General features: G+C 42.1%; 2 protein-coding genes across 4 annotated transcripts in view; one reads left to right on the top strand and one right to left on the bottom strand.

The window, feature by feature from the left end:
• The first annotated feature begins 69 nt into the window (after positions 1–69).
• Positions 70–3,791, top strand: PRPF38A (pre-mRNA processing factor 38A). The gene is made up of 10 exons (XM_042030705.1): positions 70–278; positions 359–518; positions 1,028–1,149; positions 1,295–1,380; positions 1,529–1,639; positions 2,170–2,282; positions 2,783–2,809; positions 2,888–2,985; positions 3,328–3,376; positions 3,463–3,791. The coding sequence occupies exons 1-10, from the start codon at positions 149–151 to the stop codon at positions 3,503–3,505; spliced, it is 939 nt and encodes a 312-aa protein (XP_041886639.1). The 5' UTR covers positions 70–148; the 3' UTR covers positions 3,506–3,791.
• A 999-nt stretch (positions 3,792–4,790) lies between these two features.
• Positions 4,791–13,491, bottom strand: part of TUT4 (terminal uridylyl transferase 4) — a 36,473-nt gene continuing 27,772 nt past the window's right edge. Inside the window, exons 25-29 of one of the 3 annotated variants that reach the window (XM_042030702.1) lie at positions 12,804–12,964; positions 11,738–11,835; positions 8,748–9,273; positions 6,373–6,546; positions 4,791–5,339 (exon numbers count right to left, since the gene is read on the bottom strand). In XM_042030702.1, the coding sequence (XP_041886636.1) occupies positions 5,248–5,339; positions 6,373–6,546; positions 8,748–9,273; positions 11,738–11,835; positions 12,804–12,964 (1,051 nt within the window). In that variant the 3' untranslated portion in view covers positions 4,791–5,247. The other 2 variants (XM_042030703.1, XM_042030704.1) reach the window with 2 other exon arrangements.

Raw genomic sequence — 13,491 nt, forward strand, 5'->3', positions numbered from 1 at the left:
GGGGACGCGGCCCCGCCATGTTTGTGCCGGGCGCCCGCAGGGGAGGCGGCCGCGGCCCCGCCCCGCAGGCGGAAGCGGAAAGCGGCGCGGCCCCTCACGGGAGCGGGGCTGAGTTCGGGGCCGGGAGCGGGGCTGAGCGGCGGCCGCCATGGCCAACCGCACGGTGAAGGACGCGCACAGCATCCACGGCACCAACCCGCAGTACCTGGTGGAGAAGATCATCCGCACGCGCATCTACGAGTCCAAGTACTGGAAGGAGGAGTGTTTCGGGCTCACGGGTATGGCGGGCGGGAGGCCGGGCCGGGCCGGGGGCCCCGGGGAGAGCCTGTGCTGACGGCCTGGCCCGTCCTTCTCGCAGCCGAGCTGGTGGTGGACAAGGCCATGGAGCTGAAGTACGTGGGGGGCGTCTATGGAGGGAACATTAAACCCACGCCCTTCTTGTGCCTGACGCTGAAGATGCTTCAGATCCAGCCCGAGAAGGACATCATCGTGGAGTTCATAAAAAACGAGGACTTCAAGTAAGTTGTAGTGTGATTTCTTTCTTGTGGGATTGTTGTACAGAGGGAAAGTGCCCAAAACAGCCAGGGAAACCTCAGTTCAGGGTTTAGCACTTAATGGGCCTTGATGAACCGTGCTTTCTCAAAACCAAGCTTTTCTTCTTTTCAAGACTGCTCTCCTTGTCACCTGGTCTGTTGAAAGGGCTCATCTTTGTGGCATGTGCTCTCTGTGATAATAAACCTCTGCCTGAAGTATTTGGAATGAGCTGGATTAAGGGATTCATGTTAATCTACTTTTTCTTCAGTATTTCTTCCATTTTAGTTAGTGATAATGCCTCCATACAAACATGATGTATGTAAAATATATGTATGTTTTTGATATTATTGAGGAAGTGATGGAGTAAATCTAAATGGTTGGGTATTCTGGCTAGTGTACTGATTTTCTTCAGAAACTTATGGGAAAAACTCTTTTTTATCCAAACTGCTAAGTGTGCAGGAAGCCAAGATCCATGAAAAGGTTTCCTTTCCAGGTATGTCCGAATGCTTGGAGCACTGTACATGAGACTGACAGGCACTGCCATTGATTGCTACAAGTACCTGGAGCCACTGTACAATGACTATCGGAAAATTAAAAGTCAGAACAGAAATGGGGGTAAACACTTTTACTTCTGTTTAGCAATGTAAATTTTAAAAACTCTGGCATAACCAGCCCAGAATGACAGAATTTGTCTGAAGTGTTTCAGCTTCAGTCTCTAGTGTTAATTTTCTTTCTTTTAAATGCTATTTTTCACCCCCAGAATTCGAGCTGATGCATGTGGATGAATTTATTGATGAGCTACTCCATGAGGAACGTGTTTGCGACATCATCCTGCCTCGACTGCAGGTTGGGAAATGTGGATGGTTATGGAATTCCTAACTGCATCAAGTTCAGTAGTTGTATTGGCTGCTGGCTTGTTGTATGAACTGTGGTTGCCTCCTTAGGTGTTTGTTCTTACTTGGGTTATGTTGAATAAAGTTGCAATTTCTCCTAGAAACGGTATGTTCTGGAAGAAGCTGAGCAACTCGAGCCTCGTGTTAGTGCTCTGGAAGAAGATATGGATGATGTAGAGTCTAGTGAGGAGGAGGAAGAAGAAGATGAAAAGGTTGGTGAACTGTTTTAGAAAGGGATAATTAAAGCTGAACCACTTTAGAACACTTTATTGTGACAAATATCTGAGGGGGGAGGCACCAGGAGGCTGCTGGCAACTCCTACCTCTCCCCATAACATATTTTCATATAAGCAGCTTGTGAGGACTTAGAGCCTGAAGCAGTTGTCAAGTTTTTCTGTCTCTTGAATTCCACAAATCTGTATCTGTTCTGTGTTAAGCATATTTAGATAAATTGTTTTACATGCATATGTAAAGGAGAGAACTAAAAGTGATGATGGAAGGTCCTGAGACCATCAGTCAGTGCTGCTGTACTTCTTCAGAACCAACACTATGAGAAGTGGCTGTTTGAATTTCCAGTTGGCAGTTTTGGGCAGTTCCACTCACTCCTGAACATGAAATACTTGAGGATGGGGAAGCTTGGCTGCATGCCTTTGCAATTTATATTAATTGTTCAGAAATCTTTACCGATAGCTTAAAACCTTGCTGAAACAACACTTACAGCCCCTCTCCCCTCTTGTTTCCAGCTGGAACGGATCCCATCTCCTGACCACCGCAGAAGGGGCTACAGGGACCTGGACAAACCCCGCAGATCGCCAGTGGTGCGGTACAGGCGGAGCCGGAGCAGGTCTCCAAGGAGGTGTGGTGACTCTTTCCTTGAGCAGTGTTCTTACCTAGTGTGCTGCAGATGGCTGAAGCACAGCAGTGAAGGTGGCAGTTCAGCCAGAACCTCTCACACCTCCCAGTTCCTTTAGCGCTTCCTGAAGTGGAGTTGCAGTGCACAGACACAGTCAGCCCTTCTGCCTGTTTCTCCAGTCCTTCTCTAGCTCTTCAACTTGCTAGCCAGCTTTAGCTAAATTTGACAATACAGTGAAGATGTTAAGGAGAACCAAGTGTTTTTTCATCTAAGCCCCAGGCTGCAGAGAAAATCCTGTTAATTCGTCTTACTGATAAGAAGCCAGGAAAAACTCAACAGTAGCCTCTGTTGCTCAGAGTCCTGAAGCAGGTCCTTGTGCAGGTCAAAACCACTTTAACGGGGGGTAGGAGAAGCCCTGGTGCTGTTGCTGAAGGATGTGGGAAATGAAACAGCTGTTCTGCTAATGATTTTTAGTGATTTTCTCTTTTCCCCCCCAACTCCAGGCGCAGCCGCTCTCCAAAGAGAAGAAGGTACTCTTTAATTCTATTATGTAAGCTGAGCAATGTGCATTTTTAGTACAGCTCTCTTACAAGCTGCCTTTCCCTCAGCCCATCACCACGCCGGGAGAGGCATCGCAGCAAAAGCCCGAGACGGCACCGGAGCAGATCCCGGGAGAGGCGCCACAGATCGAGATCTAAATCTCCAGGTATTTCTGTCACTTCCAGATTAACTCTGGAAAGTCTTTAGCAGCATTACATCCACTGCAAGAAAAATCTATGTCACCATATCGAGATGGTAGCACAGGTGCTAAATCTGGCTGATAAAACTTCTGCTTACATGAAAGCACAGCTGGAGAACTCCATTAATGGCTGCAGAATTGTTTTGAGTAAGTTTTGATATACTTGCCAGGAGGTTAATTTGAGTGCTTAGTTAAGGCTAGGGTTGTTCTGGCATTATCTAGCATACTTGGTCACTAGAAGCACATTGCATTAGTAATACAAAGAATTCCAGTGACAATTGAAATAACTACTGCCTTTATATCTCACAGGGCATCACCGTAGTCACAGACACCGAAGTCATTCCAAATCACCTGAAAGGTAAAGGCTTGGCCTATTTCTTAAAGGCAATTTGGGAGTTGAAGGGGGTTTTACAATGTTGTCTTTTTGGTTTTTTTCTGTTTCAGATCTAAGAAAAGTCACAAAAAGAGTCGGCGAGGGAATGAATAACAAACTAAACCCAGCTCCCAGCTTAAGGGCTTTGAACTGCAGTCTAATGCTGTCCTACTTGCTCTACAGGACAGCTGGCTCTGTACTGGCTGCTTTAGCAGTCCCTTTCTTTGATCATTCTCACTTGTTGTCTTGGATTTTTTTATTACAGGTAAGCTAAGGATACTTTTTATGTAGTTAGTTACTCATCCTTGTAATAGAATTTGAAGATTGTTTTTTAATTGTTTTTCTTGAAGCCTGTAAAAACTAGTGACGAGCAATAAAAAAAGGAAGGTTTGTCATTAAACAGCTCCTGGCTGTTTCCTTCATAAAATTTTGTTGAGATGTCTCCTGGTTGAAGCTGGCTTCATTCTCAAATCAGAGCATTGTTTTGTCAAACTGTCCCTGCAGTCCAGTGCCAAAGGAAGTCTGTGCTCAGTCACAAACACTGCAGGGCTCCCAGCCCTGGCCTCTGAGAGCTCCAGTACAGGAGAGGAAGCAAGGCTGTCAACATCCAGTGTGTTCACTAAAAGCTCACTCTAAAGTGCTCTCCAAGACGTGGCTGTCATTGGGACCTTTGTAAAAATCACCCTTCAGTGTAATCTGCTGCTTCTGATGCTGCCATCAGAGAGTTCAGAAGGTTCAAGTAGTACAAAGCACTGCTTCATTCTTTTGGAGTAAGAAGTTCAATATACTTAAAGACAGTACAACACTACTTTGAGCATCATTTGTGGTCTCCCTGTGACTGGGAACAGAATTTGACACCATGATGTTCAGCTCTACCTTCTCTGAGTGAAGTTAGTTTTTTAGATTTAGAATAATTAAGCTCTTACTGAAGCTACAATTCTCCTCTTACTACATTTGAAATCAGTTGTGTTAAGCCCTTGTGTACCATGTTTTTTTTCATGGCCTTGCTTCAGGAGCAGGGACGGGCAGGTTTATCCCTCAACACTGCATTTAGGGTTTCAGGATTCTCATATTGCCCTGGGAGTGCTGACAACACAAAGAGTGTGCCTAGTGCATTCATGGAAAGTCCTCTTTAAAATTGCTTCCCAGTACAGCCTAAGTTTCCAGAGTCTTTGCACATTATTTTGCAAAGCTGATAAACAGAAAAACAGGTGTGCTCTTCCTTCAAGCATAATACACACAGGGGCTGTGAACAGCACATGCAACAACACCAGCATGGAGAGGTCTAGTGCTTGTATCACTTGTTAAAACTGCTCATCTTTCCAAGATCTCCACATTAAAGCCATTTTTATTATTCTGGTTAAAGCAAGCACGCATACAAATAGGGAAGAGGAAAAAGTCTTATGTCCTTTTTTTGCAGTTTTATTTTTCTTTTTAAAAAGTTTTTTGGCACTACATAGTTCTGTAAAGAATAGAAGTGACAAATTTTTAAACACATGAAATCCCCTTCTAATTTTATTTTTTTTTAGAACAATATATATAAAGTCTGAAGCAACCAAAGTATGAATACAGCTAATAGAAAATAAAGAACTTAATTTTAAAAATTCTCTCTTTACAGTTTATCAAGATAAAACAAAACACAATTCCCCTTAAAAATAGGGTAATAAAATAGATGAAATTTGTATCACTCAGTTTTGTGATACTAGTAAAAACTATAGTTCATATCTATGTACAAATGATACAGTTTAAAAACAGTCTTAAATAATCTTGTATCTAAACATGTTGCATTAAGATTTTAAATCAGAACCTGAATTTCTTCCTCCCCTCCCCCCACCCACCCACAATCCCATCCAATTTCACTTTTTCTGTTGAATGTAATTCAGATTCAAGTGTGGGTGTCCTTGAGACAGAAGCGAGAACCGCTGGTTACTCTGCATCAGTGGACCAGCTAAAAGAAAATGGATTACAATTACTTCAGCAAATCACATATTTAACAGTGCTTGGCTATATTCAGTGTACTAATCTAACTTAAAAATAAAGCCATTTACTAGACTGACACAAATGCCATCTGTGCAACTACCCCATTTAATGGGACAATGCAGAATTACTTAAATCCTATCTCCAAAATTCCCTAAGAATCATCAATACATCATTTTGTTGCATTACTTCAGTTATTTAGCAAAAATAATTTCAGGATTTTAAGTAAATTTAGTTTTCACTTGGAAACCCTGCTAGAGCTAACAGATTAGATTTTGAAGAAGGACTTGGAGCCCGTATCTCTCATGTTACAGCAGGTGACCCCAGCAATATGGAAGCTGCACATCCTGCAGGTCAAATTTGAGCATCGTTTCTCTGGTAGTGGAGGTCTTTTTCCTACAGCCTTTCCCCATCCTGCCAGATCCTGGACACCTTTACCCTTCATAAACATCAGATTTGAAATCAAGTCAGTCCTTCCCAGTTTCCTGATGAACTGAACCTGATCTAACGTTGCAGTCAGTGCTGCTCTGACTGTGGATGGGCTGGACTAAACCTCCGGAGGGCCCTTCCAACCTCAACTGTTCTATGGTCTTGCAAGTTTTTATCTATGTAAGTCATTTTACAAAGCAACATACAAAAACCAAATAAAGTGAATTGGGACAAAAATTTCTTCATATTCTGAACATGATCATGGGCCAAACATCTTAACCTCTACTGAAGCAGAGGCAGCGCTGCAGTGAGCCAGCAGCAGCAGCAAGGAAAAAGAGGCTGGAAGTGCAACAGGCTGCAAACTGGCTCAGATTTCAGAATTTTATTTTAACCCTTCCCTCCCACAAAGATTTTCATTCATCCATAGAGGAAGCTGAAGCGCTCATTTGACTCTGGGATTCATTATGGTTCCAGGGAGCCTAGTGAGTGACACATGATTCCTTGGCTTTTAAAGCCTTTGAGACAGTACAGAGACATGTTGCATGAGCTGTTGATTCACATACTGGTTCTAGTACCTTGAGGGTAGAAAGGTTTGTTCGGTGGGTAGCTGGCATTTCCCTGCTGCATGTAGTTCTGAGGCATATTGTAAGGCCACGCTCCTCGGAGGAGAGGAAAATGGGTAGGGGTCCCATGGTCCCAAGGGACAGAAGGAGGGTTCATTTTACCAAACTGTCCTTGGAAACCCTGATCTATTTTTCAATTGAAAGGGAAAAGCACATTGCAAGTTGAAATAATTAAACAGTAAGTCACAAATACAATTTACATCTTAAATAACAGTTTGCAGGGGACTTAATGTGATTAGTCTGATGTACTGCTTTTCTTTTTAAATGTACATCAGTAAAAATTACCACCTAAATTACTTCATTATTCACTATAATAGAATTATTTGGAAGAGAGAAGATGAATCAATATTAAAATCAAGAGCTATGATTTCACTATTTTTATGTCTTGTGATGAAAAATACAAGGTCTGAACAATGTTACTACTATCTGATCCCACACAAATATCCACTATCACTGACAGAGCTGTGACATGAAAGCTATTATCCTACTGCAAGAAATAACTCTCAGATGTACACTGGAATTCCACTAATACTTCCATGCTTAAGAAACTTGCTATCTAGATTACTGGACTGACTTAAAAAATGATTTTTCAAGAGAAAAATATAAACTTTGGAAATAAATATACAAATTGTAAAGCTATTCCATTTACAATTCTGATATCACTGCAACATTAAGGATGAGAAATCAAGCATCCAAGGAGGCAGGACCCACAACACGAGGCATAGCTCTGGAGTATGCATGAAAAAGAGTTGTCTGTCTTGATAGTTCTAATGATCCTACTTCTGATCAGTTGTCTGCTGAAAAGAAAATTAAAGTAGCTCCTTCCAAGTCAAGGTTATGTGAGCCAGGACAAAGTTTCCTCAAGCTTGTTCTCAAATTGTCCTGAGGAGGTAAGAAACCAGGCTGCAAACAGACAGGAGACAGCTCATCTCTGCTGTGTACCCACCTTAATGGCATTTAAGCCAAAAAGGAAATAAAACTGATTCAAATACAAAGAGGAAAATTACTATGATTGAGATCTAAGAAAAGGAGTGTGATGAGGTTGGAAATTGAAGGAAGATGAGGGATGGGAAAAAAATACTGTGACTGACAGCACAAGAAACCTGGGAGAATGGAGAAGGAATTAGAATTTATGGAGCTTGTCTGAAAGAAGGCAGCTACCTTAGTAAGGAGATGTGGATTGGAAGGAGCTGCTTGAGGGAAAGACAAAGCTGGAGAAGGGGCCAGATGAGAAGATCAGAAATGGAGAGATAGGGACAGAGGACACCGGAGACACACAGAACACATGGGTAGGAGTTCCTGTATCCTTTAAAATATATTCCCCACAAAGCTTTAAATAGAAAAGCATGTATCTCCAGGACCTTAACATGTATTTGAAGCCCATTAGTGAATTACTCCTCATCCACAGCTGTTGACCCAGCTGAAAATCTACTGTTACTGACAATCACCTTATTAGTGCAGAGAAAGGCTGGGCAAGAGATTCAGAATTTTCATCTTGTGATGAACAACTGCACCAGTATATTGTATTATGGATTTATTTTTTTAAACATAGAAGGACTTACACACTCAGAATAAATCAGAAGACCACTGCAATGATTAATGATATAAAGGTTAACAGTTAAAATTCAGGGGCTGCCACAGTTCATGCTGCAGAGTAAACTGAATGGGCTTTAATCATTGTATACTGCTTTTCTGCAGCCTCAAACACACCAGTGTACTTGGATTTGCTATGAGGCAAGAGGCTGTTGCCCACTTGTCACAGGAAAATGTATTTTCAGGAATCAACATCGAGATTATGGAAGTTAAATGTGGCAGGACAAACCATAGGAAAAAAAGAATGGATAAGATCATATTATATTATACTGAAGGTGAGGAGACAATATTCAACTTGTAATTCTACCAGTCTCCAAGTTCATGTTTGCAACCTCAGCATTCATCTAATAAATTATGCAATGATGTGTTGATCCTAGAGGTCTTTTCCAACCTTAATGTTTCCATGATTGTCTGATATAAGGAATCCATTATTTGTCAGCACATTGACAGAAACGTGAGTGACTCAAACAGTGATGAGGAGGTTTCTCAGTTGAATGCAGGATTTCTCATTGTTGCACAGTCATTAACGGCAGACAGGACTAATGCCTAAAAGTTATGGTGATCGATTCTAATTTTTTTCCTATGAAAACGTTAAGACAGGTGAAAGGCGTGATTTGGTTTCTTAAGCATCACATTTTTTTTTTATAAAACAAGTTGAAAGAGTTAGCTGTTCCTGTAACACTTAACACTTGTACACAAAGTGCGAGAGGTTTGATACAACAGAGAAGAGTTACCTGAATTCCCCACAGTGCCATTGTTCACCAGTGAGTTTGGAGTCACAGGATTGTGCCAGTGTCCCTCATGAGAAGTGCTGGGGATTCCCATGGGCCTGGCAGCAGGCTGTGCAAAGATGATACTGGGATCATTCAAGCTTACACTGCTCTGGTTATTTGTGGTGCTGCTGCTGCCAGATCTCATAGAAAATGGAACATTTGTAGAATGAGGAGGGTTACCCGGTGCCGAGTGAATAACAGGCCCATGAATAGGCCAAGAAGTGTTGGGAAGCTGAATTTGGTGGTGATGGTGCATCTGAAGTAGTCCCAGGTTATGCAAGGTGGAATACTGACCTGGGGGAGATTGGGGAAAGTTAAACAAAGGCAGCTGGACCTGATGGGGTGGCTGTGCACCCTGCTGTGGCTGAGAAACGTGCTTAGACTGGGATATTGATTGTGGCTGAGTCTGGTTAATGGAGGCTGGCTGAGAGGAATTCTGTGGGAATTGCTGAGGTTGTGGAGAATAAGATGACTGATGCGAATCAGACTGGAGGAAAAAAAAAGTATGAATTTCTGATTAGTTCACTGGCTATTTAATGGTGTTTTCTTTAATAAGCACCCACTGTTAGACTATTCATAAAATGGCAAAGCACTCCCCAGCAACACCCCAAAGACTGCACCCAAGTTCCTGTTGGCTTCAGTAAGTGCAGGTCAACTGACAGTGACTTTCACCAACAGATAATTTGGACTCGTAATGTGGCACATCCCACCATCAGAAACACCATTCTGAGCAAACATTAGCCCCAAGCTCTTCATTAGACTCCACACACACTTGTTTCTAGTTTTTAATCAGTCTCTTCCCTATCCTACTTATTTACAGCCCAGTATCTCATTAACTAATTGCCTTACTTCTAAATACAGTGGTTCTTAATACTGCAGTTTTTTAAGTAATTCCAAAGTAAGCTCCTAATATTTTTACCATTTAAAAAAATCTGTTAAACAAGAAATGCAGATTCCAAAAACCCAGTTTCAACCTTCATATCCTGGTGCTAGGCTATGGCTAAAGGCACAGTAATAGCAATTATTACAGCCTTTGCAGAGTTCTTACAAAACTTTCCCTTTCACCAGCAACAGAAATAGGCATGAGGCTATTTTATCTGTTTAGAATTGCAACTAAACAGAGAAGTACTTCAAGAACTGGGTGGCTGGGAAAAGAGTTACTCAGTTCATCTGCCAAAACTTAATGCCATTGTCTGGATTCCCCACTCTGGTTTTAAGCATTGAGACAAGATGCTGATGGAATGAGTGCCTCCAGAGACATTCAAATGAGACAGGTACCTAAACCAGAGAGGATGACCTAAATCTCAGATCTCTTTCTCCCCCTAAGACTGACTTCTCTCCAGAGACTACAGCAGCCAGCCAAGCTCCAAGAGCCTCAGCTGCTGTTGAACACCTGGAGTTATAGGTCTCTGCAGCTTGTCACTATCCCTGATTTATCACTATTGCCTGTCCATTTAAACTGGCAGTCACTTGTCTCCAATAACCAGAGGTGTCTGCAGGACCTCCCCATGCCACAGCATCCCCTCTAGCAGCACACTGTGTGTCTGTGCCAGGGTAAAAGCTGGAGCCCAGAAGCTGGGATTGCTCCCTGCTGCTATTCCAGCTGTGCCTGTATGAGTGCCTCCTGTACCTTTCTATCAAACCAGGAAGAGAAGGTAAAACCTGGGATTTGAAAGATGATCACTGGTTTAACAGTTTAAATGTTATAAAAATAAAGCACATGCACTGACCACAAACATTCCTGCAGATATTAACCTACCACAGGCATGCACTGGATGTGCCAGCAGCAGGAAAAGAGGCATATTACACTCCAGCCTAGATCTGCTTCCCATTCTCTCCCTCTTACTCCATCAATATTCCCCCTTCCCGTTCTTCTCAAACAATTCCTGGACAGAACATATTCACCAAGAAATCCTGGCCAAATGACAACCATGCAACACACAGAGAGTCCATGACATCCAGGTGACACAAGAATGTGCACATGATGTGTCTGGTCCTGAGTCCACCCACACATTTAGCTTCAATTCCCGAGGCTCCTAAAAAATATGGCTCCTAAAAAAAATACTCCTGTGGCATGTTCAGCCCTTCACTTAGATTAGGACTGTATCAGCCTCTCTTTAGAAGCACACTGTAAGTCATGAGGTCTCTGTTACTGGAGCCAGCATTCCAAGAAATGCTTGCTGATCAGTTAGGAAAGTAGTAAACTGAACAAACAGCATTAGTGATCAGCAGCCCTGATTACTGTATTTGCTTACTTGCCAGTTTCATTAGGAGGCACATGCTTCTCCGACTAACACCTTAAAATAAATTCATTTCTGCTGTACTGTCTGCTCCAAAAATATTAAATGCCAACAGCTGTATTTGCTCAAATACCCTCTGCTAACCATATCCACTCAGAAGCAGATTAAACACATTTTATGTAGCTCTATAGAGACCTGAACAAATTCTAGCATAAAACTACCAAAAATTTCCCCATTGTTCTGCTTGTGCTTCTAGTCTGCTCTGGCAGGCATTTCATAGAAGTATGACTTAGCTGTGTTCTGTGTCTGTTCACTACAGTCCCTTAAGACAGATCTCTTAAACCACAAAGAGTCACGGTTGTCAGTAACCTAAGTCTCCAGCATGTTAACAATGAGCTATGCTTCATCTCCCTTAGTAACTCCAGAGCACTGCCAGAACAATGAGAATTTGAAAAGCATCCTAGCTTAATCTGGCCTTTCGGAATCGCAAGGTATCTCATATCAAACTTGACTATGAGGTTTCCATACTGAAAAACCATAAATGCTCCCCAAGACACAGCACATCATAAATCAAAGTTTCACTAATTGGCAGAGTGCAACACTGTCATTATCAAGTGCAGAATCTGTTGAGAAAAAACTGTGCAAACCTGTTCCCAGCATAGCTAGTTTGCTACAGCTTTGCTCCCTGCAGTCCCCCCTCACAGAACTTACACATTCTGATGACTGCCTGGTGCGCAGGGGTCGCTCCACCTGCTGCTGGCCCACAGCCACCAGCTGGGAATTTACCATGCTCCGGACCAGCTGCGTGCCTGATCAAGGAACAGAAATGTTAATAAAACCCACAAGGTGACAGAATAATGAGCAGAACTGGGAGTCAGCAATACCTTAACTCTCATGTGACACAGAGTAGGTAAATCACTTTAACCTCTGCTCTCCTTTAAGTGGAAACTTTTCCCTCTACTGGCAGCACACAACATTAATAGGTATAGGAGCCAAACACAAAATCTATTTTTGAGTAAAACAAAGTCTAGCAGGAACAAGGCTCACTTTGCTATCAGGCTGAAGCTCTACTTTATATAGGTTTCCACATTACTGCTGTAAGAAGTGGCACTTTAAATAGCAATAGCAACAGCAGAAACTCCTGGGCAAAGAAAGGAAACTAAAAAAAAGACTAAAGGATAACAGAACACAGAAGCAAGGCTCTCTCTGAAGTTCATTTATGAATACTTTTCCTCTTTTTTCAATTATCACAGGCACCCAAGGGCCTGATTTGAATGGGTTTGCAATTAATCTTCTCTAAGTACTACCAGTAATTTGAAAGCTGGATCTAGCCTAATTCATCTGTATGGTTTTTTTTAGGTGTTACTGAAAGACTGCTGATTTTTGCTGAAAATACATTTACTTACCTCTCACAGATGACGGAGGGTTAGCTAACATTTGAGAAACATTTGGAACAGGAAATGCATTCAATTATTATTATTATTACTACTACTGTTTCTAAATGCACCCATTGTGAGTGGAAGACAAATAATGCAATACCCTGAAGTACACTGTATTTTACTGCTGAGTACGTTTTTACCACCCATGCAAAGACTATACTTCAGGAGGCATTACTCCCCTTGAAGAAAAGCAACACAGACTAAAAGCTGTATTTGCAATGACTGAAATATCACCTGCAGGATTTTTTTTTTTAAAGATAATTACCAAGTCTGTACAGAAACCTAGAGAAAAGGGATCTCACAGCTTTCAAATTATCCTAACACATAAACTAACTTACCTGGCACACTATTATTTCTCTGACGGGTTTGTTTGAATTCAGGACAATCTCTCCTAACATGACCCACATCCCCACAGATGAAACACCTTTTCTCTCTTGTTTCTCTGTCATCTTCTTTCACCTCTTTTTCATCATCTTTCTCATTCTCCTTTTTCTTCAACCTGAACAATAATTTTTATTAGCAGTATCACAAAACCACACACACACAAACACATCATCTCTGTAGAATTGTTGCACTGTTATGTTCAAAGGAAATGGTTACATAACCAACAGCTGTACCAGAATACAGACATCTCAGGAATCCCAAAAGACACTTTCAGATTCTGGGCTGGTTAATAGCCTGTATAAACTTTAAGAACTTAGAAGCTCCTGAGACCTGTCCAAAAGCTGTCTGACTGTATTAGAGCAGAACTATGCCTGCAGTTAAGCAGCCTAAGCCTGCCAGGTAGCTGGGGATAGCACAGCATAGCAGTTCTATGCAGCAATCCCACTGAGTCAGAATATACCCAAAACAAGTGAGCTGCAGCTTGTTCATACAACCTCCCCCTCACTGGAGAGGGCACATTTCTCTGTCAGCATCTGAGCCCAGACAGGATGTACAGCAAAGCACTGAGGCCCTTTCAAACACTCAGTTCTAATACAGCAGGAGAACTAGTGATCAGGAACCAAGACAAGAAGTAAAGGTCTT

Source organism: Corvus kubaryi, unplaced genomic scaffold (genome assembly GCF_017639235.1).
Source record: "Corvus kubaryi isolate FWS band 111438036 unplaced genomic scaffold, C.kubaryi_AGA036_p1.0 37334, whole genome shotgun sequence".
In the NCBI taxonomy this organism is placed as follows: Eukaryota; Metazoa; Chordata; class Aves; order Passeriformes; family Corvidae; genus Corvus; species Corvus kubaryi.

Bases quoted from the DNA above. Each gene is read 5' to 3' on its own strand.
- PRPF38A (XM_042030705.1), top strand. From the start codon at position 149: ATGGCCAACCGCACGGTGAAGGACGCGCACAGCATCCACGGCACCAAC. The intron at 1,150-1,294 runs GTAAACACTTTT...TTTCACCCCCAG, and splicing joins AAGTCAGAACAGAAATGGGG to AATTCGAGCTGATGCATGTG. The intron at 2,810-2,887 runs GTACTCTTTAAT...CCTTTCCCTCAG, and splicing joins CGCTCTCCAAAGAGAAGAAG to CCCATCACCACGCCGGGAGA.